This window comes from Cornus florida, unplaced genomic scaffold (genome assembly GCF_030987335.1).
Source record: "Cornus florida cultivar Cherokee Brave unplaced genomic scaffold, ASM3098733v1 CherokeeBrave_3.0.0_Hap2_Chr06, whole genome shotgun sequence".
In the NCBI taxonomy this organism is placed as follows: Eukaryota; Viridiplantae; Streptophyta; class Magnoliopsida; order Cornales; family Cornaceae; genus Cornus; species Cornus florida.
This window is the reverse complement of record NW_026775576.1, coordinates 86,339,083-86,366,839: the sequence shown is the minus strand read 5'-3', so window position 1 is coordinate 86,366,839 and position 27,757 is coordinate 86,339,083. Positions and strand designations below refer to the sequence as shown.

General features: G+C 32.7%; 3 protein-coding genes across 6 annotated transcripts; 1 reads left to right on the top strand and 2 right to left on the bottom strand.

The window, feature by feature from the left end:
- Window positions 1-27: 27 nt before the first annotated feature.
- Window positions 28-2,580, bottom strand: LOC132314988 (uncharacterized). Its single transcript, XM_059813747.1, has 4 exons — window positions 2,351-2,580; window positions 1,818-1,974; window positions 981-1,057; window positions 28-477 (listed from the first exon to the last, which is right to left on the bottom strand). Exons 1-4 carry the CDS (start codon window positions 2,501-2,503, stop codon window positions 316-318), a joined length of 549 nt encoding a protein of 182 aa, XP_059669730.1. The 5' UTR covers window positions 2,504-2,580; the 3' UTR covers window positions 28-315.
- Window positions 2,581-5,300: 2,720 nt separating this feature from the next.
- Window positions 5,301-14,915, bottom strand: LOC132312563 (E3 ubiquitin protein ligase RIN2-like). Its single transcript, XM_059810968.1, has 13 exons — window positions 14,611-14,915; window positions 13,226-13,657; window positions 11,621-11,698; window positions 10,820-10,906; window positions 10,614-10,735; window positions 9,873-9,969; window positions 9,666-9,771; window positions 8,160-8,317; window positions 7,909-8,046; window positions 7,762-7,829; window positions 7,436-7,666; window positions 6,414-6,798; window positions 5,301-5,790 (listed from the first exon to the last, which is right to left on the bottom strand). Exons 2-13 carry the CDS (start codon window positions 13,463-13,465, stop codon window positions 5,734-5,736), a joined length of 1,767 nt encoding a protein of 588 aa, XP_059666951.1. The 5' UTR covers window positions 13,466-13,657; window positions 14,611-14,915; the 3' UTR covers window positions 5,301-5,733.
- A 7,907-nt stretch (window positions 14,916-22,822) lies between these two features.
- LOC132312562 (uncharacterized) lies at window positions 22,823-27,448 on the top strand. 4 transcript variants are annotated; one of them, XR_009483297.1, is made up of 3 exons: window positions 22,823-23,292; window positions 26,277-26,321; window positions 27,267-27,448. XR_009483297.1 is itself a non-coding variant. In XM_059810967.1 (2 exons), exon 1 carries the CDS (start codon window positions 23,107-23,109, stop codon window positions 23,275-23,277), a length of 171 nt encoding a protein of 56 aa, XP_059666950.1. In that variant the 5' UTR covers window positions 22,823-23,106; the 3' UTR covers window positions 23,278-23,292; window positions 27,267-27,443. The 4 variants fall into 4 exon arrangements, 2 of the variants coding, with proteins under 2 accessions (XP_059666950.1, XP_059666949.1); XM_059810967.1 differs by lacking the exon at window positions 26,277-26,321 and having other exon boundaries at window positions 27,267-27,443; XM_059810966.1 differs by lacking the exons at window positions 26,277-26,321; window positions 27,267-27,448 and adding an exon at window positions 24,674-24,898.
- The last annotated feature ends 309 nt before the right edge of the window (window positions 27,449-27,757 follow it).

The window sequence follows — 27,757 nt, the reverse complement described above, 5'->3', positions numbered from 1 at the left end:
GTAAATGACCAACATTGTTACACATACACACAGTGTTATGTTTGCTAACAATTTATGTGAACAAAACTCCATGTGCACAAAACAAGAGGACTGTAGATTGAAGTTTTCTACTATACTGTGAAAGATTTATATATGGCATGTGCTTCAAAAGCAAAATGTCAAACTCCATGTGAACAACAACTGTTCATCAGTACGTGTCAACTATATATGTGAAAAGCAAACGACCTAACTGATTCTAGATAAGCAGAAACAACTCAGCAAATTTGAGACTCATCATCTTTGACTAATCGATCTAGGGTTTACAACAATCAAAAACTAAGTCTTTTTGTTGTGAATAGGTGGTTTTCTTTGTGGTGGCTCATAGTCAGTCCCCACTAGGTCTTCATGAGCACTCTTATTGGTGGTGTATATAGCTTCATCATCTTTCTCATGAACCCCAAATTCTAGTACTGATCTTGCTTCCCATCTTGAGGTACCCTACATAAGCATCACACAACATGTAATTAATTCATCATATTTTCATTTTTACTTATTTCATTTAGCTTATAGATTTCTGACTACTTATTCTATAGTGCCCGGTAAATTTTGGTGTGGTAGTGATTTTCAACCGTGTCTATAGATGTAATGTATTGAAAATAACCTTGTTGAATTTTATTGTTATTATTTTTTTTTGGCCGAATTTTAAACTAAAACACCTATTACCCACAACATGCCCTAATAGGGCTCGATCAAACTCTCAACCTACCATTTGGAAAAAAGAGATCAAAATTTTTCTATACAGGCAAGGGACCCATATATATATATACACACACACATGTTCATGCATGTATTCATGAAATGATCGACCACTTTGCCTTGTCATTCTCACTTTGGACATAATGAAAGTGGTGGGTCATTGGGTGCTGATCACACACAACTCCCTGAACATTGACCCTCTAATTAAAACTACAAAAAAGGCCCTATATATACATGCAAATTACCTTCATTTTTGTTTCCTTGAGCAATGTCACGTGATCAGGAGAAGACTTGACAATCTCACTCCCTGCATGTTCCATCTCTATCAACAATAACAAACAATAATAATAAGACAATAGTTTATATTTGATTCTCCCAGCAATTATAGCATAATGGCATATGTACACACAGTGCTAGGTGATGTGGTGCCATGTGAGTCGTCTGATTAATGCTCGGACTCTCCACCTGTATATGCACAAACTTTTCTTGCTGTCACACTTCAGTATGTGCACTTGCAACTTTTTATCCTTTCCACTCATAATTAGATGATAATTAAACCAGTAATTATATAGGTTGTTTAGGCATTCATTAATTATCAGTGGGTCAAATATGAACCCTAATAATAATATTAAAGAACACAGAGAATGAAGTAATATAATAATTTCATCTTTTATACCAAAGAGGGGAAAAAAGAGAGTACAAGCGAATATGCAACTCTGATATTGTTATAGCTAGTTAGGCTAGCACTTGTTATATATATATATATATATATATATGTATCAAGTCCTTATAACATTCTCAGGCTCTGTGAGCTTAATTCCTATGTATATATTACTATTATAATGAGAGTACATGGATCTTAGGTATGAATTAAAGAGGAACTGGGAAAATAAAGGATGAGAAAATTAGGGAATTAGCATATAGATCGAAGGGGAATTAAGAAAAGATAAATTGCGGTTAATTATGAGAGGGTGTTCGTGTCCTCGGTTTAGAATAATCTGAGTAAATTCCAGAGTGTTCCACGTTGTTCTTGTGTGGTATGTTCCAAGAAACTGAAACAAGAGAATTGATTGGAATAACACCTGAAGTCACTTCTTTGGTGTATTTCATGTCCTTGTGAAGAACCTTTAATTCCTTTGGCCTTATTGCACTATCATGGCCCATGCCAATACTGATCATATCCTCATTTTGTGCTCCTTTTTTAGTTGAATCCATGTTGAGCTTAAACTTCTCTGCCACCTGTACCAAGTACCCAAACATACTTTATATATATAGATATATAGACACATACTAGCTTTTGTTTGTAATGAAAATAAAGAAAAATGAATAATATACAACAAATTAAACTCAATGCAAACAGGAGAGTAAAGAGAATTGAGGGGATATGTGCCTTGGTGCTACATCCCTAATGCAATGCCCTCAAAGTGCAACACCGTGAAATAATGATGTAATGTTATCACATAAGCGATATAAAGTTGTTGCATAAGTTATATATATGAAAAGATGTAAAAGCATATGACGCGGCAAAGGATGAAACCGCTCAGTTGAGAATCTGGATTCGAGTAAAGGAACTATTCTAAAGTGCACGCAGAGAGAGAGAGAGAGACCAACGTACCTTGCCTTGGAAAAGAACTTTTCTCCCAAAACCCCTTTTGTCAAGGACCTCAAGACTCTGAGCACTGCATGCATGCATGGGAAGGCACAAGAAGAGCATGAGGAGAGAATATATGGTGGACATGATGATCAGAGGAATGAGTACTCTTTTCATGAGTTAGTTAGATATATATATAGATATAGAGAGAGAGCTGCAAGACTATATCTGAAGAAAGGACATATATGTATGTGGCTGTGTTGGTGATATTAAAATAACTTATACTTGTAGTGAATGATTAATTAAGAAGAAGCATTTAATTAAGGTCCTGTAAGAGACTGTGCAATAGAACATGCAAGTAGTGAGCGATGAGACGTATGAAGAAGGAAAATACAGGTTAGGGACATAAGGCGACCTCCCTTGTCTCCTCCCAACCTCCACTTCAACAGTTATATAGTTGGGTCCCAATCCATGGACCCTTACAAAGAAAAAGGAGCAACATATATTTATATATATACAAATGGCTTGTTAAATCAATCTAGTTGATATTCAAGATACTGGATCTCAAGTGTCATTGCGTTATCATTATCATCGTTATCATTATCATCATTCTTGCATTTGTCCCTTGTATACATTTGTCAATTCGAGATTCATAATTTGTGTTAATATGGTACCAAAAAATATCAAGAGAAGTCTATTTTAACACCACCCCAACTGAGAAGTCTATTTACTACTGCATACAATTTTGCCATCTTCTTCCCTAATTGCAGCTAGCTACGGTTTCTTTGACGACAAATACATACAATCTCTATTTTTAGAAATAGAGTAAGTTTAACGTGCATTTGTTGTGACTTTATACCCTCAGCCATTGAATCGAGAATTTTCGCATTATACCCTCTTCGAATCAAACTACTGATCAAAAGGGTGATGCCTCTTTCCTAGGGATACTACTTGTAGAGTCGTAGTACACCGACAATGGTAAAAGTTGATGTATATAATAGTAAGACTAAATGCGTAATGCAAGGTGTTTAAGTCAAATTATCAAGATATATAAAGAGAGTTATTCAGAAATTAATGCCACAAAATGCTATAATGTGAATTAAAATAGTGCACAGTAAAAGTGTGTTAGGGAATTGAGAATTTGTGAGGAGACACTAAAAAAACAGAAAAGTCAAAAGTGAAAAAAGCAAAGTGTACAGGAGCTACAACCTGCTACTTTGTTTATAGCGATGATTTCCATTCCATGTATTGTTTGATTTCAACATTTCGTGCTTGTGGCTCCGTGTTTGTTGCTCTTGCCTACAACATGGTGGGGGTGTGTGTGATAGTAGTGTGTGTTCTAATCTAATCAGGTGAATAAAAGATAAAAAAGGAAACATATGAAACTATGATTGAGATTGACAATAGCTAGATTTGTTCATGACTCGCTTCTTCTGACTCATTTTCATTCTGCAAGTCTTTAATATGACTTAATTAATGGACAATTCAGACTTCACCCACTCTTTAACATCCATGATAATTATATATGTCAATCAGCTTGTATTGATCTCTCAAATTAATGATATGGAATTTCACAACATATTTTAGGTAAAAAATTGACATCTTCAATTAGTTTAATGTGAGAGTAAATTAATTATCATCATGTCATTTTTATCACAGTAACGTAATCATAATGTCAGTCTTCACTCGGAACTATCTCCTTCTATTTATATATACATATATGAAGAATATAGTGAGATACATCAGTCTGTTAATAAATCAAAATATAAATAAAATAAAAAATGGGCATCAATTCTAGAGGCACAGGGACCATAGTTGATTGCACGAAAAGACGGCATAACAAAGGAAGGATGCTTCGAGATTGGAGCCTGGCATTTGACAAGCCAACCGTTACCCAACTCCACTCCCTGTCTCGTAAAAGTCCGGCAATCTTTGTCCTCTCCGGCGCCATTGTCTCTACGACACCATCGGTCAGTCCCACAACACAACCCTAACGCTTCTCTATAATATGCACTCCATTAACATCCAAATATAGAAATCCAAATATAGGTGACATATATATATATATACACTATATATGTATGTATGTAGGAGTTAAAAGCTACACCATGGTCCATTTTTACAACCAAAATGAATGAGATGGGGTTTGAATTTGGAACAAAAATTATATACAAGGACGGACCAAGGACATACTTGGCTTCTCACTAGCTGAATACAACTTGGATCCTCCTCTTCTAGTTGTATCATCCTGACATTTATCAAACAAAAAACACACACACACCTAGGAACTTCTTCTTCTATTTGTATCGTCCTGATTTTTAACAAACGACAAACGCAAACACACAAGACAATTTGATGGCATGATGACACTAGTGTCGTCTGATAATTCTTCAAACAGCACAACTACAAGAACTGATTCTTGTCGGTCAACACCAACCAGCCACCATGAAGAATACCAGAAAATTACACCAGGAGTAGTCTGAAGCACAACTACAAGAAATGATTCTTGTCGGACAACACCAACCGACCACCATGAAGAATACCAGAAAATTACGCCAGGAGTACCAACAATGCAACGCTCTCATCCAATAGCTAATGCTAATTTCCATTATTAATAGTTCTTTCTACGACGCAACCAACCTCAAAACTACTAACAAGGGGCAATATCCTGTCAAAAAAACACTCATGGCCATGATTTTAGAAAGCTGTTGAGACCTGTTAACGGATAAAGGAAATGAAACTCACTCTCTTTGCCTGTATTGAAAATCCATTCTCCAACAACAATCTCTTCTGAAATCGGTGACAATGGAATCATGTACTTGAATACGTATAACAGACGGGGCATGATCATATTATTCACTCGTCTTCAAAACACAGAATACGTTTTACGTTTCTAAGATCACTGGTCTTGTCTCTACATATACTCCGAACCAAGAAAATCCATTTATACTAGGTACACAGTACACTAACTAAATTTAACCAAAAACAGAACTCATTCCCATTATCATCAAAGATATTTCACACCTTTTTATCAATAATTTACACACATATCCGAGCCTTAGTCCGCATTATAATTCATCTTTGAATCATGCTGACCTTGCTAGGATAAAAGCAAAAATAAGTAGAGAGACCAACTTGTACATTTATGCATATAGCAGACTTGCATACTTATTTTTTTCCCTAAAATATGATATAATTGCACACGTCTCTTCATTCACTACAGCTGGATTAGTAAGCCGCCTTTATGTACAGAGAATGAAGCTTATGAATATTAAGCATAGCACGGTAAAGAGAACAAACTGCACATTGATTATACAAGGACCTCCGGTGTGTCTCCTGACCTTCAAAATGCTTGGATCAGCCTCAAAATTCTCAACGTTAGAAAGAAAAGATAACATTACCGAGTCTCACATTTGAAGAAGATTATTCACAGTAACAGTAACAGAATTTGTTCGCTGCAAATCCTGCAAAAAAAAAATTTACACATTGGGATCTTGAATTAAACCGATTATGCTTTTTAATAACGATAATTCGAATATTTAAAGGCGGATGGAACAAGATTTAAATGCAGAATCCATCCTCCTAGATAGAAATGTGATCCAATAATAATGCACAACATGATACAACTATTCATAAGTCAATTTTGACTCCTGTAAATATAGAGATCATGAATGGCAAACACCTACATTTTGTCTCTATTTTAACAAAATATAAATCCAAGAAAAAACATGTTCAGGAAGGTTAATGTTCCATTGTTTACCATTAATAGACATTTAAAATTTTGTATATAGGAAAAATGTTATACAAAGTGAAACCAACCAAACTTCTTGTCAAAAGATGAACTAAAATAAGTTAAATACCAACCAACAGAGTTCCCAAAAAAAATGTGACAAATAAACTTCTTTTATGCAGGTGAAAGCATGTGAAACTATGGAAGCACTTTACTGGCCCCTTACTCAGCAATCAGCAGGATCAAAAGGTTGAGTTGACAAAATTTTATAAAAAAGATTTACCAAATTTTCACTAGTATGAAACCTTGAAAGTTGAAACTTCAAACATGATAGAATAACTCGAATCATAGCTATACCTGTAAAATTAATTCATCGGGAATGTGGGGAAGCACCTCTCGCACCGTCTCGGACATGGCAAGTAAGTTTTCTATGTTATCATTGGCAGAAAGAGAGGTAGTTCTCATACGTAAACCACCCGCATTTTGGGGATTTCTTGCAGAATCAGGAGGAGGAATTGGTGGACTGGATGATGTCCCAGCCTGAGAAGGATTCATTGGCCAAATGTTCCAAGCAGCATCTTCAAGGGAAGTCGGGGCATAGGTTTCTCCTACAGCTGCAAGATGCCTCATCATCATCTGAACTCTCCCTAATCCAACTGATCCGATAGCAGTAGATGGACCGGCTCCATCAACACCCTGGCCAGCCCAAGTATTCAACCAGCTCGGATCCAGTCCTGCCCCCCTACAGAGCAAACACAAAAGGGAAAGAAACCAAATAAATAAGCAAACTAAAAAGGAAAAGAAGCCAAATAAATAATAACAATAAAAAACACTATTTTGAACAATGATTGTAGTGAGAGGATACAGCAGGGTGTGCCTGGACTTGCTTAATATCAGCTAACTGGGAGTTTAAAATTACTTTGGAAACTAAATAGTGTTATTTTTTATTTTATTTGGATAGGTAGTTAAAAGTATGTGCTATTTTTGCGGCAAAACAGATGTCAGAAAAATCAGATATTTTTTTGTGTATCTTGAAATTTCATGTATCACACCATTAAAAAGTTGTTAGTAAAAGGTTCATTCAATGCTTCAAGGATTCTTTGTGTTTCATTAAAGAAAAAATTATGCACATACTGAAATAAGTTCTTCCTGTAAAATACAGAAGCAGGTTACTACTTTACGCAACTAAAAATATATGACAAAAATAGCTTGTGATGAAGCATTGTAAGAATTTAATGTGAATTTTTATGCCATGATATTAGACAAGTACTTTTTTCAGTAATAATCAACAAAGAGCGCTTCTCTTGAGCAACGTACACCAGCCAAGAGCAACGGTAAATAGATGAACTAAACCTAAAAGATGAAGAATGGAAGCAAACCTCCAACCACCACTTTCAAAAGGATTCTGTGTCTGGTTAGGGAACACGCCTGGCAAGCTATGGGCAGCAGGACTCTGCCAATCAAGTCGAGCACTAATTTGGCGAGCAAGTTGCTCATCAGTTGAAACTTCTGTGGTACGGGGGTTTGTTTCTTCTACAGGTGGTCTGCCCACAAAAAGTGGCTTTCGACAAGTGGGGCAAGAATAATTCTCACTTAAACCTTGATCCAACCTGGCAATAATACGTAATTTTCAGCAATATACTGAACTTAATACGATTGCAATTCACAGGCAAAGAGCACGTATAACAACCAATGCAGATCATACCAAGACCTCAAGCAAGCCAGGTGGAAAAGATGATTACAAGCTAGCTTCTTAGCCTTGGCCATTGGTTCCTGTCATCAGCCCGGTACATCAGATCAACCAAATCAAGGGAAAAATCAGGAGAACAAGTCGCGAAGAAATTATGCTTACCCTACAGATAGCACATTCATCATCAAATGCCTGTAGCTCTTCAGATTTCGCATCAGGAAGTGCACCATGAAGAGTTCCTAAAGCTATCCTCAATTTAATATATCCTCTAATACGCTTAACAATTGCACTTAACAAAGCCTGGTCATAATATTAACTGAACAATAAGTACAATGAAGGTGACAGGATTGTCACAATAACAGTGTTAAATGAATGGGGTAACATTACATTAAAAAGTAGAAAGAAGCATTTACACGTATGTTTAGGAAAAAGACTGCATCCACAAGATGGAATGCCATGCCATGAAGCCACCAAATATGCACGTAATGACCAAGTGCCATTAACAACGTCATCAGGTCTAGGAAAAACCCCAAATTCCTTATAAGAATGCCTTTCCATTCCGACAATGAACCTGCATCAACTCTCATTATTTAAAAGGATGAATTACTCAAAATCAAATCCACTCAATTAAGAATCATGATGAACCCCAGAATTAGCAGTAGCAGCAGCAACAATGAGGACCCCAGAATTAGCAGCAGCAACAACACACAAGAAAATATAGCAAACTAACAAGAATCGTGACCTTAGTCTAAGCAATACTAGCAAATAACACTGACAAGACCCACAAGCAACAAGTCTGTCAAATTTACAATTCTTTGGGGAATCTGCATTTTCGGACCCACCTCTGCTTGCAGAAAAGGGTGCATAGGATTGGCTCATAGAGTGTTCAGGAGCCAGACAGGCTAATTTTGTGTCCCTTATCATAAAGATTCAAATTTCAGGCAAACATTTGTCTATAGCTCATTAGTGTTTTTTTTTTTTTTTTTTTAAGTTAACAACTAGAAGACTAGACTGACATCAGCATGTAATTGTATTATGTCTCAAACAACTCAGATTTCCTAGGCCAACAATCATGTATCCCTATTTATTAAAATATATATTATATACCCATGCATGAGTTTCTTTTTATTTCAAATTAGGAAATAAGAGCTTCTAGTTCATGAATAGACAAGAAACATAAGATTAAGAACACATTCAAGAAATGTTCACAAGCTTAGCCAAGCCGAACTTAACTCTGCTCGGACAGCTTGTTTAATAAACAACCTGCATAATAAAGCTCGAGCTCACCGTTTATATTAAATTAGCGAGCCCATCAATCTAATTAACAATCGCTAGTTGTTCATTTATAGCTAGTCTCACCTGCAGCACTAAAATAATCCAATCACCTAAACTTTAGAAAAGATACAAAAATTAATACATGCATTTTCCTGATTTAACATAAATATTTGCCCCAAAGAGAAGTTTAACACACACACACAAAAGAAGAATAAGAAGAAGAAGACATCAATTAACAAGCTCATGCATGGCGCACACAAAAAAAAAATAATAATAATAATAATAAAATAATAAAAAATAAATGGGTGATCTGCATGCACCAAGAGCCTTTGTTCTTCCTCCACTTTTTGGCTATTTAATGTGCTTTAACTATTCATTCAAATTGAGCTTTACATCTCTCAAAAAAATAATTTTACAGTGCAGAGAGAGTATTGTGTTTCACAAAACAGATCATCTTCACAAGATCACAAAACAAAAAGCGAAAACAAATAATAAATAAAAAGGTAACAAACTTCATTCATGTTTTGGATGGAAAAAAAGTGAGGGAAAAGGACAATGGGACCAATAGGAGCATGATAAGCCACAATACCTAGTAACAGAACAAAAATCACATCAATGAATACATGTGAAGTTTTGAGGATTACCTGCTGCTGACATATCAACAAGTTTAGATCCTTGGCAATTTGTGTTGTTTTCTGCTGAGTGATGAAGCCATATATCGAGCAACTGAAATCCATGTACCAAGATAGCCTACAAATAAAATTTCCCAGATCTTGTCACCTGACTTTATTATATTCCAAATAGGGAATACCATAAGATTTACTAATAAATGAATCCATTAAGAAAGCTACCTGTAAGGTCTCAAAAGAAATACTGAGAGGCTCAAAGAATAACAAAATGAACATAGATGAAACTAATGTTCTAGAGATCCCCAGACACAGCCTTATCCTGTAAGCACTCAGTAAAAAACATATGTAGATAAGTAAAATAAGATTTGCAAAAAAAAAAAAAAAAAAAAGTTCCTGCATGTACATCAAACCATAAAATAATAATAATAATAAAAGTAGAATATGCTTCAAAACAACTAAAAGTTTAAGGATTATCATGTCTATCTTTTAAGATCAGGTGTCATTGTATTAAAAATTGGCGATAGCATATGAACTACCAACAGTAGAAAAGAATAAGTAATTGTTGTCACCACTATCATTGCTATCACTAGTGTAGCCACTGCCAACACCTCCACATCAACAGGACCTATTTCACCCGTTTTGAAGTACAGAACAACGATTAACACGTGTAAGGGGGAAAAAGGAGTAACAAAAAAAAGAAGAAGATGCTTTTGCTTATTAACAAACAAGTATATATTCATTTTTCAGTTACAAAATATTTGGCTTCACTGTTACAAATTAAAATTCCATTTATGGAAAAGTATATGCTTTCTGATTTTATAATAGTTTTTGACTGAATTACAGATCCATTGTATTCCCAAAATTTGTTGAACAGCATTTCCTGTTCTCAACACTATAAATGCAGGAAAGATAAAATTCCATAATCAAAGTTATTTAGAAAAGACTAGAGACATTAGACAATACCAGAGCAAGTCGATACATATGACGAACAATAGAACAGAATATACACGAAAATATGTCCAAGAAGTTGCAGTGGGAGATGCGTTCAAACGTTCAAGTCGATCTCTACCCAAAGCTTGAAACATCTGTACAATGCATATAAGACAGTTTTAGGATGTGTGATAAGCCACTTAGTTTCATCTATACATCTTAAAATATAATTCAGGCACCTTTAAGGAACAAACAACAATCAACCATGTTGTCCATAAGCCCACTTGAGATATTGTTGGCGGGACAACCAATGGAAGAAACGTCCCCTGTTCAACAGTTATCAATACATAAACAGAAATTACTGAATAGTAAATGTTGAAAAAACAGTAAGCACAAACATATATGGATAACTGTTAACATAGGCATACCATATGAATGTGTTGCTAAAAAAAAACCTACCCCTTTCAAACTTAACATAAATCAAAAAAATAAAATAAGCAAATTCAATTTTATTATAATGATATCACTCTTCTACTTCTTTTTTTACCCTTCTGAAGGTAGCTAACATATTGATATAATTTATCAAGCAAATTATGGTGTCTAACTTCTATAAACCTATGATACATAGACTCTTCAAAGTACATATGTCAGACAGTGTCCAACGCTCTTATTGGATAATTTACTCTCTGAGCTTCATATACCAACATGTATGTATTTGATAAGTAACTTTAAGCTTCCATATACATATATTCATGTAGAAGGGAACAATATTCTAAAAGTTTCCACCACAGACTTTTATATTTACAATATGAATAACCAATCAAAAGATATTTACGATGTATACATATAGGCAGATATGCCTTTACAAATAGTTGACTGGAGACAACATATCTACATGGATCTATGTAGCTGTTGGTTGCAAAAGGAATGGGAAAACATAAAGTCAGATTACAACAACCATTATCGAACACAAATCTGATACCAACTATGTGAAGTTAGAAGCACATTTTAGTCTACTTGCCACTGATTAATAACATTACCTTGTAAAGAACATAATTAATAAGACGTTCCACCAGTTTTCGACTTTCAGATGGATACAACTCCACGAAGAATATAGTCTGTATTTGGAGAACAAAAATCAGTCGGAAAATGTGCCTTATAAATAAGTTAACCAATAAAATGCTGAGTTTATCAAAATAAATCCTAACCAAACTTCTCAACAGCACCGCAAGCCCAAGCAGATGTTTTTCATTATTGTCAATTATAGAATAAATTGTTTATAATGAAGTCTCTTAGCCGAGTTGCTCTAAAAAAAAAATTGTTAAAGGTTCCATATTGTACTCTCAATATCAGAGATCAGAATGTATTACTGACCATGGGTAATTCAATAGAGAACCCAAGCACCTATTTTTCATTATTGTCAATTATAGAATAAATCATTTATAGTGAAGTCTCTTACATGAATTGGTCAAAAAAAAATGTTAAAGGTTCCATATTGCTACTCCAAATATCAGAGATGAGAATGTATCACTGACCATAGGTAATTCAATAGGTAATGTTTAAAAGCAATTTCTATCTCGGGCTAGCTTCAAATGGTCATGCAATCCAAACTTTCCAACGATGGTTCACAAAGTTGCAGAAATACTTCTGACAAGAAGTCGTGTCTGCGCCCAACATTATGTTGGACACAACACTCACTGGGACACTATTAGACACATTGAGAAAAACTGCACTAATCTAGAATTTTAAATTAAATCTTTTGTCTGTATGTTATGTAAGAGATGTAGAGCCTCCTATATTTTGTGTGGTTGCTTAGGCTATTTCTTTGTTGGTCAGAACTTTACTTGGGACTTGGAGGTTGGGAGGAGAGTGGGAAAGGCTTGGGAGGCTGCATCTTTATGTCTAATTCCCAACATTATATTGGATGCAACAATCACTACGACACACTTAGACACATAGGGACAAACTGCACTTGTCTAGAATTTTAAATTGAATCTTTTGTCCGCCTGTAATATGTGAGATGTAAAGGGCTAGACCAGTGCACGAGGCTCCCGCCACTAAGGTGTCTAGGGAGAGTTAAATTTAAGTAGCCTTACCATTGTGTTGCGCAAAGTTCCGCCCTAATGTGAGAGATGCTGAGCCTCCTATATTTTGTGTGGGCTGCTTAGGTTATTCATTCCACCCCTTCATATTTCATAATTGCCTTTCCAGAAGCTAACAATATTAATTTGCCGAAAGTATCCTACTCAATTGTTATGGCTATGCCCCTGTCCCTAGTGCCTAATTTTATTTGACAAAGGAAAAAGAAAAAGACTCTGGAAACATTTTAATGTAAGTTTGCTTCTCGGTGTTAAAATTCTCGCATTATAAAATAGAGTAAATTGATGGGTATGAATGATAGTCATAAACGAGTACCAGAATAAGGTTCTGCATAGCACATACATTAACGGTACAATTATTACAGCCTCTATGGTCATAAGGCAAATAAAATCCACATCAAGAAAGAAAACAAATATTGCCATGTAGGACACTGGCCAACTACTCTCCAGACAAGCTGCTACATTCAATATATGTGCTGCTTTGTGTGCCGCTCATGTATGAAAAATGATTAGCAACTTAAGTTAATAAAACCAGAGGACACGTACCTTAAGGCATAGAATGAGCAGAATAAATACATTGAGTGCACAATTGGCCAACAAAGCAATTGTGGTATAAGAACCCAGAAGCAACTCTAAGGCATGATCAGCGTTCTGAATATAATTAGAAATCCCACCAATTAATCCATCTGATATTAGTTTCTCAAGTGAAAGTTCCGTCCAACATTGAAGGCCAACAAAACTCAATGCTGTGCACACTGCAGAGATTGATAGGTAGCTCACACCCATAATATTTGTGAAAATTTTCTTTACCACAACAAAAATTCCAAATTTTCATGAGAACCAAATTAGCATGACCATTTTCCCACAAAACTTTTAGTGGAAACGAGCCGGAGAAGCACAGACTATGACAGGTTGTACAGCCTCCAGAATCAACACAATAAATTATCACACAAATGTCTGAAGATGAAATAAAGAAGCCTGCATCAAAAAAAAACAATAACGGTATCAATATAAACCAGTACACCAAAAACAAGCCTAAAATAATTTTTTACATGCATCATAAATATGTTCTTTCTCACAGAGTGTTAACCCAAAAAATGGATATAGAGAAGCACTCCATACCAAGGATGAAAATATTACCCCCATTACTGTCATGAATTTTCTACCTCTCTTTCTTATTGTCCTTGATGACTCTGAAGTCTCCATTAAACAAATCCCAGTTGCAACTTTTTATGGTGAGCTATATTAGTACTTTTTTTCACCATTTCTTTATCTGGACTTGAGGTCCAGTTAAACCACACACTACATACCATGTCTAAACTTAATCAATCTAGTCGCTTTTGTTTCAGGTGTTCTTCCCCTCACCCAAGCAAGACTTCAACAATGTGGGTCGTGTACCAATGTCCTTCTCACTGAGCTCCCCCAAACCTAAATCGCTGTATTGAGTCTAGACCCATACGTGCAGAGAAATCTTCTCTGTTCCAGGATAGTAGGTAAAAATGTAGCCAAAGAAACCTTCTACTTACAACAAAAAAGGCCCAATTTTAAATTAAACTTTCTTCATCAAATCAATTGGCCAAACAAAACATGAAAATTTCTCTGGTGGAAATATTTACAGTAAATTCAAAATAAGATACTCTGCGGACCGACAAAGTTCACACATAATTCTTCAGTTTATGATTACGAACAACCAAATTAAACAAAACAGACACAAAATTCATAAGACTAATCATTCATAAAGATGCTACGGAACCAAAAAAGAAAAGAAGGAATTCCTATAAAGCAAAATGAATTATAGGATGAAGAAAAAGCAAATTATATGTATGAATTTTTAACACATGTTTTTACTTTATTACATACTCATCATGTGCGCATATACAGATATTAATAAATTAAATGAAAGCAAACATAAGATGAAACGAATAACGAACCTGCTTAGATCTGAGCGTCGGCTTGAGGTTTCTGCAATCATCATCTACATTCATTCCATCTAGAGAGAGAAAGATAGAGAGAGAGATGGGGGCAGTTTTTGCGGGAAAGCTATAGGTGATGGGGTAAAATGCTAGGAAATTAGGAATGTAAGTATAAAATTGGAAATTGATTTTGTATTCCTAATATTTTGTCCCTGCCTTCACCGTCTCGTTTGGAATCGCTCGTTCATACTTAGTTCCTCTTATTTTAATTTTTCACTTTTTATTACAAATAATATACATAACCCAATGGTGTATAATTTTTTATTTTATTTTTTGGCCCTTTCTTTCTACCTAAGCTAATGCCAACATAATCACACTTTTTTTTTTTTCCTTTTTTTTTTTCCTTAAAGTACGTATATCTCCCTAAAAATACACCATCATTTAAATCAGAGGCGTGATTCAAAAACTAAGGTTTAAGTACTTATTTTTCGAATTCTTACCAACACCACTACACCCATAGTAACACAATCACATGTTGTTGTTGTTATTGATGATATTTTTTTTTTTTTTTTTTTTTTTGGCCGCTAATGCTCACATAATCACACTTTTTCGTTTTTTCTTTCTTTTTTAAAATACGTACATTCCCTAATAATACACGCATCATTTAAAATAGATATGTGATTCAAAAACTAAGCTTTAGGTACTTATTTCTGAATTCCTATCAACCACTGCACCCATAGCAACACAATCACACGTTTTTGTCTTTTAAGACAGACTCAACTATTCACATTAAAAAAAACATTGGATGGAGACTCCCATCATCAATTTTTCTTTTAATGTTAATTTATTAGATATGTTGTCTAGTCCACTTGAGTTGGAGTACTTTGTCAAACCCACGGTGGACAATGACCTTTCTTTAGTTTAAACAACAACTAACCAATTCAAAAGATGAGGGACCATCGTATTTATGAAATGACATTTTTAGGACATTGGCACTGTAGATATTGTTATCCTGATCAAATTTTGCAAGGACTTTGCCTCGGTGCTTGTGACGTCCCTAATTAATAAGAGAGAGTTTATGATATTAATACGTGTGAGCACTCTCTAAGTTCGTTGACGTATTTCAATAAGAATTATAAGCGTTAAAAAAAGAATATGCAAATCTACACGAGCATCGGCCATCGTAACATATGATATTAGAGTTAATCCCCAATTAAAAATGAGGGTGTATACACGTCCATATGTGTCAGATCATATTGTGTCTCAAGGGAGTAATTGTGACATCCCACATTGAAAAGTTACTAACATTTATCCCATTACTATGTAGACGCATTTTAACCAAAATCGTGAATGTTGATAGGAAAGTATATCTGTATAAAATGGAGAGCATGCACAAACTCATGCGAGTCAGCCCAACGAGAACGTACTAGTTCCAAAAAACAACTAAAAATATTTGTTAATCATTTTTCCCTAGCATTAGTTTATTCGTTTAAGTCTTTTATTTATTAGACTGTTCTAAAAAAACACACCCATGCACCCACAACAAAGTGATCAGATTTGATATTAACTGAATTAATGGCATATAAGTACTTTTATAAGGTCTGCAATTAAAAAATAATGAGGTTTAAAGGATAAATTTTAATGACATCTCCTCTAACTAAGCAAAATTACAGATACAGTATTATGTATTAAAAAATTAGTCACTATCCTTGATGTCCTTTTTTACTATTTCGTTAGAGATCAGGGCTGGTCAATGTCATTAGTTACTTAGATTAACATATTAACATAATAAATCGGTGGACCAAATATACATAGAATACTTTAGCGAATATTACAATTCAATTATTTCTGGATATCACACGATTGTACACATGTGCAAAATGCATAGTTTTGAATAGGGCACAACGTGGATCTCCTATTTCTTAGTTTATTTTTTATTTGCTTAAGAGTATTTTTTATTTTTTTTTACATCAAAATCGAGTTAAAGATGAGCATGTGATTGTTTGAATTTGTTTTCATAAAATCAGACAAATAGTTGAATTGGCCTTATATATAGTTTAAGAAAAAATTATTAGATTATCTACTCTTAGCACTTGTCTTCTAATAGACCCTTTCATTAACAAAAGTGAATTTAAAAATAGAGATGACAAAATACTCCGTCTGGTCGAGTAGTCATTACACTTGCCTCGTTTAAAATTACTAAGAAAATTCACGTGCGATGCACGTGATAAATTAATCATTAAATAATAATAATCATAACAATACAACCTTAGATATAATAATAATCATCATCATAATAATAATCATAATAATGTTCATGTATATGATTAAAAATCATTTAAAATCGTAAAAAAATAAATATGAAGTAATTAAAATAAAAATAATTATAATATATACAAACACAATTATTATAAAAATTAGGTCCACGACAATGACTATAAACTAGAGAATACATTAATAGAAATTTTAAAAAAATGAGTAGTTAGTGATTAATGAAACTCTTTGTTTGTAAGTAGAGTTTGTAAAATTTTAAAAATACCCTAATAATAATAACAAAAATATATACTGTGTATGAAATTTTTTAGAGTTATGATATTTCAGCTTAGCAATTAGGCTAAAACCTTCAAATTTTTAAGCGAACTTCTAAAAGTGGCAAGTTAACATGAATAGTTTAAATTGTGGCCATATAAATTACAATATTCAGTTTAAAAATAGTCTGTCAATCAACCACGACAATTAAAAATGGAAAAAGTGCAGAATGGTAATTAATAGAGCTTATTAATAGCTTAAAATAGAAAAAGTGCAGAATAGGTGAATCATTTTTTGGAAAAATTTCCACCGTAAAACTTTTTTGAAGCCTCTTGGAATAACCTTCTTTCACCTATACATTAGAATGATAATTAGCTGAAAATTCATGAAAATGAATTATGATTTGTAAGATAAAGTATTGACTATTGAGTATTCTAATTTTCAAATATAAACCCCATGATTAGAATGCTAATAAATTGTCATTGGGGTCAAACTCATCACTTAAAAGGTAATAGTGGATATTGTCATATAATCTATCTATCAAGAGCTTATTTACTTGAAAATTAGAAAAATACATGAAAATGATTTTTGGGAACATATTTCTTAGAATATTTTGAAAATTTCATGATTGTATATTTGAAACAAATTCCATGGGAAAAATAAGAAAAATTAAAACAATGGGAATTTTGGAATTAAACATGTTTTATAAGCATGCCAAACTCCAACAACTATATCATCTTGGTTTCAACAAAATATGAGATTTTATAAAACATGCAAACATAAAGTTAATTAATATTTATTTTCAAAACCCAGCTAATTTATAACTAATACTTCTATTTGCTAAATTCAGAGATGCTTACAAATGAAGCAGAATGATAACATTAAGTTTTTGATTGCTCACAAAGATCACAAAAGATATGGAAACACCCTCAAATATCTGCAAAGTAAAGAGGATTATTAGAAATTGCGCATAGAGAAAGTGCATGATTACTATGTCATGATTAGCAAGTATACATTTCTAAAATATATTATGAAGAGAGAGAGGGTGGCTAAAAACATGTCTTCTCCCCAACTGTGAATCACGTGCCTATATATTTTTTTTTTTAAAATCGAATTATTCAACCTCTGAGTAAATTTTGAAATTAAAATTACTGCAAGTGGGAAAATGAAATAGGTGCTAGAATAATTTTTTGCAATGCAAATGGAGAAAATGTATAAAAATATATATAAAAAGTAAAATTTGTTGAAGTTTAGTCAAGTTAGGCATTCATAACGGTTCTTAATTTAGTTTTAAAAAATTAAAATTCTTCTCCATTGGATGAACAATAAAGAGAGAAAATATATAAAAATATTTATATAAAATAAAATTTGTTGAAATTTAGTCAAGTTAGCATCCATATATATATGTTCTTAATTTAGTTTTTAAAAATTAAAATTTAGTATTAAGGAACTGAAAGGTTAACAAGTTATTAGACTATGCTTGCTTGCTTACTTGTGTGAAACCAATCATCATCGCTGCACTGCAAAATCAATAAAATAATAAAGCATTTAAACTCAATATAAAGTGTGTGATTATTTACTTAAATGTAAAAACATAAAATCTAACAATAATTCATATATAAGTTGTACAATAATCCATAACCACTCACTTATCTTGGTAAGTGAAATTACATAATCATCCTGTACACTATCAACATGGAGGAAAAAAGAAGAAGAAGAAGAAGAAGAAGAAGAAGAAGAGTAATAATAAAAACAAACAAGATATCATAATAGAAACTCAAAAAAAAAAAAAAAATTCAAATTCCATTTTTATGTTAGTAATGCCCTTACACTTTCTGCAACAAAATATTCTCTAGCATATTATACCATTAAATTCTTCAATATAAAACTGTCTCTGTAAAACTGTTCCATGTTTCATCATTCTTTCTTTTCCTCTAAAAAATAAACTACTTCAAAGATTAATGTGGAATTAAAATAGTGGAATTACACAATCATCCTATACACAATCAACATGGAGGAGAAAAAGAGTAATAATAAAAACAAACAAGATATTCTTAAACATTAGAACAATCATAATGGAAACTCATCAAAAAAAAAACAAATTCCATCTTTATGTTAGTATATTAGCAACATCAAATTCTTTAATACAAAATTGCCTCTCTAAAACTGTTCATTGTTTCATCATTCTTTCATTTCCTTTAAAAAATAAACTGCTTCAAAGATTAATGTGAAATAAAATATTCAAGAAATAAATTTAAAGCTACATAAGAGTAAAACTTGCCCTCATAATATGATAAAAGAAAATTTCAGGAAAAAAAAAAAAAAAAACAAAAAAAAACAAACTAATCCCAAACAAGACTTACGAACTTTCCATTCTTGAGCCATTCATCCTCTGAATTAGGCCCACCTGAATACTTCCCTATCTAAGAAGAAAGTAGGATTTTCTTGATCAAATTTCATTTTTTTTTTTTTTTTTCCTTTTTACTGTGAACAAAAAAAAAAATTGGAAACAAAAAACAAATCAAACCTCCACCGAAAGAAAAGTCATCCTCGATAGAAGTAGGAGCATCCAACACGTAATCCTAATATCCATCAAATTATTACTCAAAATAATGTAAAATGAGAGAGAGAGAGAGAGAGAGAGAGAGAGAGAGAGTTTAATTATGTGAAAAAGCTAGCTTACTGAAAATATATGGCCACTATGGACATGTGGTGTGATAACTTAAAACATTAAATTGGGGAGGTCACTTGTGGGTTGTGGCCTTTTCAAATTTCATATTTTAATTTAAAAAATAAATAGTTAAAAAAATGTAGGATTAGTTACCAAATGTTTACAGCTTTATTAATAATGAAATTTTAGTAATGGAATCATCAGCTAATTATTGAATGTGTATATATTAATAAAAGAAATAAATTAAAGTATATATATCAAATGAAAAAAAAAATGTTAAAATAATAAAAATTTAGTAATTGAGAGATAAGAGTTATGAATACGAACCATCAACTAAAAATGTAGGATTAGTTACCAAATGTTTATAGCTTTATTAATAGTGAAATTTTAGTAATGGAGAGATAGGAGCTATGAATATGAACCATCAGTTAATTATTGTATGTGTGTATATTAATAAAAGAAATAAATTAAAGTATATATTCAAATGAAAAAAAAAAAAAAAAAAAAAAAAATTGTTAAGAAATAGCTTACACTTTCATAAATATAATGAAAATTTAGTGATAGAGAGATAGGGGTTATGAATACGAACCATCAACTAATTATTTTATGTGTATATATTAATATATAAAAGTAATAAATTAAAGTATATATATCAAATGAAAAAAAATCCAAAATCTAAGAAATTCTATCTTTGGTTCAGTGTAGAAAATGAAATCAGAAATGAAAATGATATATTACCACTTTTCGATTAAAACAGTGAAAAAAAATCTCAAAAGGCACAAGTGTTAAATCATAATTAAAACCAATTGAATTGCATTTATTATGATTAAAAACCTATGAAGCACGGACACTCTTCCCAGGGGCCCCGTACCCGTGTCGGATACTTTTCTGACACCGACACCCATGTCCGAGACTCGAACACGTGTCCGACACTTCTGTAAAGTGTCCAAATATTATTTTTTATTGGACATGCGTGTCCGAGGCTCGGACACACGGTCCGACACTTCTGTGAGACAAAATTTATTTTCTCTTACTCCTCTCAGTCTCTCATTTTCTTCAATTATCTCTCTTCATGAACAATATATATATATATATATATATATATATATATATATATATATATAAGTTACATGAATAAAATTTTGTGAAAGATTAAAAATATATATGTTTATTCATATACATATTTTATTCATTATAGCTATATCTCTTCTGCACATCGTCGTTTGGAATTTGGATCAACTTTATTTTTCATTTATTTTTTGTTTTGTCTTATCCATATTTTTCTTATAACAGAGATGAAATTATTGAAATTGATTATGTTCTTTATTGTTGTTTTATTTATCTGTACAAGATTCTAGTAATTATATTTTGAATATATAATTATATATATATATATAATTTTATAGGCGTATCCCCGCCGTGTCTGTGTCCTATTTTTTTAAAATTTGTCGTGTCGCCGTATCCGTGTCGTGTCGTACCCGTGTCCCGTATCCGTGTCCGTGCTTCATAGTCAAAAACTATATTTAATCAAATAATAAATTGTATTAGAAAATATTTTGTACATTTTGAATCAAATCAAAAACCTTATTTTTATAATTTTAAAAAATATGAAAAAAGTTTAGAAATTCAAAAAATTCTTTACACTTTTAAAATAAAATAAAATAAAAATATTATTTTAGGTATAGATATATAACCAAAAAGATACAATTAACAAAATTATTTTATTTAACAAATATGAAAAATGTTTTTCAAAAAATTCTTTACATTTTTAGAATAAAAAATATATTATTTTAGGTATAAATATATGTAACAAAAAAAAGAAAAAAGAGAGAGAAATTCTATGTGTATATATTAATATATGAAAGCAATAAATTAAAGTATATATATAGTAATGGAGAGACAGGAGTTATGAATGCGAACCATCAATTAATTATTGTATGTGTATATATTAATATATGAAAGTAATAAATTAAAGTATATATATCAAATAAAAAAATCCAAAATGTTAAGAAATTCTCTACACTTTTAGAATAGTATAGATATAGATATAGATATAGATAGATAGATATAGATATTGTATATGTATATATTAATATATGAAAGTAATAAATTAAAGTATATATATCAAATAAAAAAATCCAAAATGTTAAGAAATTCTCTATACTTTTAGAATAGTATAGATATAGATAGATAGATAGATAGATATAGATATTGTATGTGTATATATTAATATATGAAAGTAATAAATTAAAGTATATATATCAAATAAAAAAATTCAAAATGTTAAGAAATTCTTTACATTTTTATAATAGTATAGATATATAGATATAAATATAGATTATGGGGTGATTAAATGATTTTGAGGGCTAGAATGGAGTTATAATTGAAAACCTATATGATTATAGTACGAAAATGGTGAAAAGAGCCTGATTAGTGTACCACTTAGGTTTCCATCAATTAGTGTGAACATGCTTTTTAATATAATTTTAACATCTTCGTTCGACTTTCCCATATCTCTTTTTATTGCCCGACTTGAATCGAGACATCTTCTTCATTTTACTTTACTTTTAACATCCATGACCGGCTTTCCCATGTCTCATTTTTATTGCTTGAAGCCTCTTCTTCATTGAGGCCCTCTTTTTGTATCTCCATTCTAATGCCCTGTTTATAGTTGCAGTTTACAATTTTATCCTTGTACCATGTTTTATATTCAATAAAATTATGTAAATATTAAGTAAATCATAGTTTATTATGCCGTCACTAAATATCGCTTTATATTATTTTTATTTGAAAACTTGTATATATTATTTAAATATTTCAATACTAATATTAAGTTTCAAATTCTATTTAAAAAGTTAACACTTATTTTTATTCATAGTTAAAATTTTATTTTATTATTTATTTTTATTGAATTTATAATACAATTACGAAACAATTTATAAAATTCGTCCCGCTCTATCCCGATGGGAGTGAGTAACCTTTAGGGTCTGCTACATTTAAAATTTGTTTTTCGACATTTTTAATTGTCAAGCTTTTCATGTAACAGCCAATTGAGTTTAAAAAGTTGAGTCCAATAAGAGAGAATAAATAGACAAATTACAGGATGAACAAGTCCTGACTCCCAATAAAAAAAATTCGTGTTTAACAACCCCAATTCGTAGATATATAAGGAGTTGAGTTCAAGTTTTATCAACAGTCACGCTCACAACTGTACCAGACCCTTCGAGAATCAAAGCCTCCCCTGTAAACCCTATATCGAACCCTCAGTCTTTTCTCCGGAGATTTGAACCTAGAAGAAGAAAATCGAAACAGTGATGGGAATTATAAAAAGCAGTTTCTCATTCATAGTCGGAACAGTGTGTGGAATATACATAGCTCAGAACTACAACGTGCCCAACATGCAGAAGCTTGCCAAAACTTGGATCTTTACGGCCAAGAACGTCGAAGAGAAGTACCGAAAGCCGAAGAAGAACGACGATGTTTAATCTACTCAAAAACAGGTTTCTTATTTGACCCATAATTTTAATTTAAATATTTTTTTATAATAATTTTCCTTGTTGGGTTTTACAAAATTGAGGGCTTTGTATCGGAAATCAAAGGAATTCAATTGTATTTGGTAGTAGGAGATTTCAGTAGATGCGGAATTTTGACATTAGCAAGCGATCTCTCTCCTTCCCACATAATATGTATCATGTACCTATTTAAAGTACATATGTATATGTTCGTTTACTGTTTATGAATTATATGGTGAAGAGGTCTGCAGCTTATAATTTAATTGGAAATGATACAAATTCATGGCTCAATTTGGATACTATGTGTTCAACTCAACAATTCTGAATGATTCAAGCACGTGAAATTGCTTTATGGATCACTTGCAATTTATAATTAACAAATGTTTTTTGCTAATTGAGACCCAGAATTACTATTGTGTTTGTGGCCTATGCATATTAACACATTAGTTATACTATTTAGTTGGTATCTTAAATATCCTTTTCGTTGCATTTGGGAGCACTGAATTGGCGCATTGGATTTGGAGTTGGCTCCACTTCCAAAATCCAAGGTGTCTATTCCGTGCTCCCAAACATAAAATTTTGTGATTACTCCTTTTCTTCCTCATTATTTTCATTCACTTGACCAACGCTCTTTGCTGGTGGTTTTCTTAGATTTTCAAAATTATCTCAACCTGGGGTTCTATATTTTTTTGTCTGACTCCATTTATTTATTTTATTATTTTTTTTCTGCTTCAAAGTTGTTGATTCTTGAAATAGTTTGTAACTTGGGGATCAAAAGGAGAATGAGGCCCATGTCAAATTGCCAAATCATACGAGAATTTTTTATAGATATGACATGATCCAATTATCAGAAGTGCACTCTATTAATAAGGTATATAGCTCTAAATTGGATTTCCTCATTCTCTATTATATTCTTTTTTATTCGTTATGTGTTATGGTCCGAGTTATTTTAAAGACAATTCCGCTTCTTCTGCTTTGAAACTTCCATGTGATTCAGCCATCACAACCGAATAAAGTTACATTGTATTCATGTTTCAACTTGGTTTTGATATCATTCAATATCTATTCGGGTTTTGATATGTAATAATAGCAAGTTGAAATATCTATTCAGTAGCTGCGATTGATCCCCCACCACTATCCCCAGGTTGGACCAGGGTTTAGTGGCTGGGTGGAAGTGTATATAGGGGCAACTGAAGGAAATTTTAGAGTTCGTAGGGTTCCAGGCAAGGAGACGCGTCACCTTTTATTGCCATTTGAGGGGTCTTAGCTTCATTTGAGGTGCTTCAAAGATGTATTTGTTTTTGGATGGTGATGTCCTTTTCAATTCATTTTTCTATCTCAGACTGAAGCAACCTGCCTTATTTTATAGGGGACCTAAGGATAGAGATGTATAAGGGGAGATATCCTAGATGGAACAGAGACTACCTCTTTCAAGGACGCAAACTCATTCTCACTAACAGCTCTTTGGGTAGTCTTTTTGCTTCTTATTTTTAGACAATTATTACGTACTTCTTTTGCTAGCAGGTTATGAAAATTGCAATGAAATGTATGAAGTTTGGTGGTTAATGAGTTGGTTAACTGATACATTGTGGAACTATATTCCTTCACAACTTGCATGTTTCCTGAACTTTTCAAAATTTCTTGGATGAAATTATTACGTTGACAGCCTCCATGCTCAAGTCAAAATGCAGGTTTCATTTTGTTAAATTTGCAATATTGGATGCTACGATAACATGGTTGATGTCTTCGATCATCTAAATGAAACCTGAATTTTAGCAAATTGGTTTATTCCAGGAAAAACACTATATTCGTTTCTAATATTAAAATTGCAAAATATCATAAGAAACATGAAGGTGAGGCTAGAAAAATAAAATACAGAACTTTTTCAACATGTTTTTCTTTAAGTGAAGGGGAAAAAAAAAGAAGGAAAAAATTAATGTTGTTTTAGATGGTCAATAGATATATCAAAAATGGCCTGTGTACATTAAGGCTGATAAAATGTTCTGTATTACTTGGATTTCCTATCAAGATGATGGAGATATCCCTTCTTGCATCCTACCATATAGCTAGGATCTTCACCGAGCAGACCTATCAGTTTAAGTTGGTTCCACAAATCAAATATGAGTCTCCTGTCATTGCTAATGCCGAGCTGTAAGAACACTCAGTTTCTAATTTGTTAGAGCCTCATGCACCACCGTAAATGGCTAAGAGGTTGAGTATAAGAATGTTTAATGTGAAGCTTTGGCTCTAGTAGACCCTAGCTCCTAAATGTCATTATAGTTCTGTGCGTGTGTGTGTGTGTGTGTGTGTTTTGGGTTGGTGGTGGTGGTTATCATTGAAAAATACTTCATTCTTTTATTTATTTATTTATTTTTTTTATGGTTGGAATTATGTCTATCTAATATTTTCTTTCATTGGGATGTTAGTTCGGTTGGTGTCTATTATCTCAGTTGGTTTCATAAGGCTAGAAAGTGAATGAGACTCAAGTCATGTGCAAAATGGAATTTGTAGATGGTTGATCTCCTTGAGCATTTTCCTGCATTTACCTGGTTTCAGCACACTACTATGTAACCGACTTCGTTATAATAAAATTTACATAAAAAACCCTAAGGTGTCCCGATTTTAAGATTTTCTCCTGCCAACAAGGCTTGGGACATGGATTCATTTTCAACTTTCTTATTGCTTAGAGTGATATATTGGTGTTGCTTTAACGGACATGGGGAGTTAAAACACATCTGGATTATTGCTTGTGAACAGTAAATACTATGTTAAATATATTCTACATTAGGTGCACATGAACCTCTTTGGGTTTCACGTATGAGCATTGCTCTAACGCCTATGTATACTGTAAGGAGACTTAGAAATGATTCTTAGCACCATTATTAGATGATTCTTGCATTCATTGTTTACACAATTTCCTATGTTCTATGTTCCTTTCTCATGTTTGTGACCTGGTCATGTGAACGTCTTAGGTTATGAAGCATGTTTTTCTTGGTCAAGAAAATTGTCCATTTCAGGTAACCAATTCCTCCCTCTTGAAGGCACAATACAACTTTTCATGCATGTCAATTGTCAATGGTAGGTTCACTGATGTGCTTAACAGCTGGTGCTCTTTGTAATCCACAGAATGGTTTAGCTAAGTCTTTATGCTAAAGGGACTTCTGCTGATATTCTTATCATGACAAAGGAGGATTCACTTTCGTTTTACAGCCAACTCATTTGTGTTCACTTCAGATACTAGTTTAGGATTTACCACTTCTATGTCCGACTTTCCAGACCATGTCTTACTGTTCTTTGTTTCTGATGGTCTACGTTCAGTTAGATCCTTTTGGTTGGGAGTTCCAAATCTTACTTAAGCTTGGATCTAGTACTTCCTTTTTAAAAGATGGGATCTAACTTTGATTAATATTTTACTATCCTTTTTTTTTTTTGGTTGCAATCCACTGAGTTATTAAGAAATGTAATATATCAGCATATCATAGAAAAGAAGAAAATAGAGTGGCCGGTCCATTCACATGTGATGAACGCAATGATGATGATGACGATGAAGGTGACCAGTTAAACTGGTTAATAGTATAATCACCCCCCACCCGAGTATGTGCCGCAGCCCCGCACCCTTCCTTCGCTCTACAGGCTACTAACTCGCCAGTAACGACACCCGCGTGGCCAAGTTTTGGGCCTTACACAAGATGGTGGTGTTAGGTTTTGTTGAGGTTGACAATGCTTAGTGTTTCAGGATGCTAAGTCTTGACAGCTAATGGTCCAATGTATAAGTGAATTATTGCTGTTTGCTATTGCTAACTTTAATTTATTGTTGCTTCTTGATATTGCTTACCTTGAATTATTGTTGCTTGTTGATATTGCTTACCTTCAATTGTCTGATTCTGACTGTGTGCTGCATTTTCAAAAAACATGCCCCAGGATCTTATTGTTAAAATGATTTGATTTGAATTTTATTGCAGATGGGTCCCAAAATTAAAAACTTCAAAGCTATTATGGTTTTGCCATGGTGGGTTCTATAGAACTCCTATTTATTTGTACAAATCTATTTTGTGATGCTATTAATTGCTTTTGCAGTAGTGGGCTCTATAAAATTCCAAAGTATTTGTATAAATGATTTTGTGATTTTACTTAAAAAAATATTGTTAAGGTGGTATTATCATAGCATTTGTAGTGTTATTCTCTAATGTTTAATTGATTTAGTTTCTAACCCAGTGGTACAGACCCTTTCAGTGTGGATAACAGATCTCTTATGTGGTGTGGCTACTAGTACTACTAGTAGGTCTCCAATTTTAAAAATCTATTGGCCCATAGAAACTCAACCATCCATTCAAATATTTAACGTAACGGTCCACCTAGCAATTAGTATAGGCTGTCTTATTTAACATATGACAAAGATTGCATTCATTTTTTCCTCATTGGTACTCTCTCTCTCTCTCTCTCTCTATATATA

Bases quoted from the DNA above. Each gene is read 5' to 3' on its own strand.
- LOC132312562 (XM_059810967.1), top strand. From the start codon at position 23,107: ATGGGAATTATAAAAAGCAGTTTCTCATTCATAGTCGGAACAGTGTGT.
- LOC132314988 (XM_059813747.1), bottom strand. From the start codon at position 2,503: ATGAAAAGAGTACTCATTCCTCTGATCATCATGTCCACCATATATTCT. The intron at 1,058-1,817 runs GTGTTATTCCAA...TATTGTTGATAG, and splicing joins CACCAAAGAAGTGACTTCAG to AGATGGAACATGCAGGGAGT. The intron at 478-980 runs GTAATTTGCATG...ATGCTTATGTAG, and splicing joins TCAAGGAAACAAAAATGAAG to GGTACCTCAAGATGGGAAGC.
- LOC132312563 (XM_059810968.1), bottom strand. From the start codon at position 13,465: ATGGGTGTGAGCTACCTATCAATCTCTGCAGTGTGCACAGCATTGAGT. The intron at 10,907-11,620 runs GTAATGTTATTA...ACTGTTGAACAG, and splicing joins TTAATTATGTTCTTTACAAG to GGGACGTTTCTTCCATTGGT. The intron at 8,047-8,159 runs GTAAATGCTTCT...TATTATGACCAG, and splicing joins TCTTTTTCCTAAACATACGT to GCTTTGTTAAGTGCAATTGT.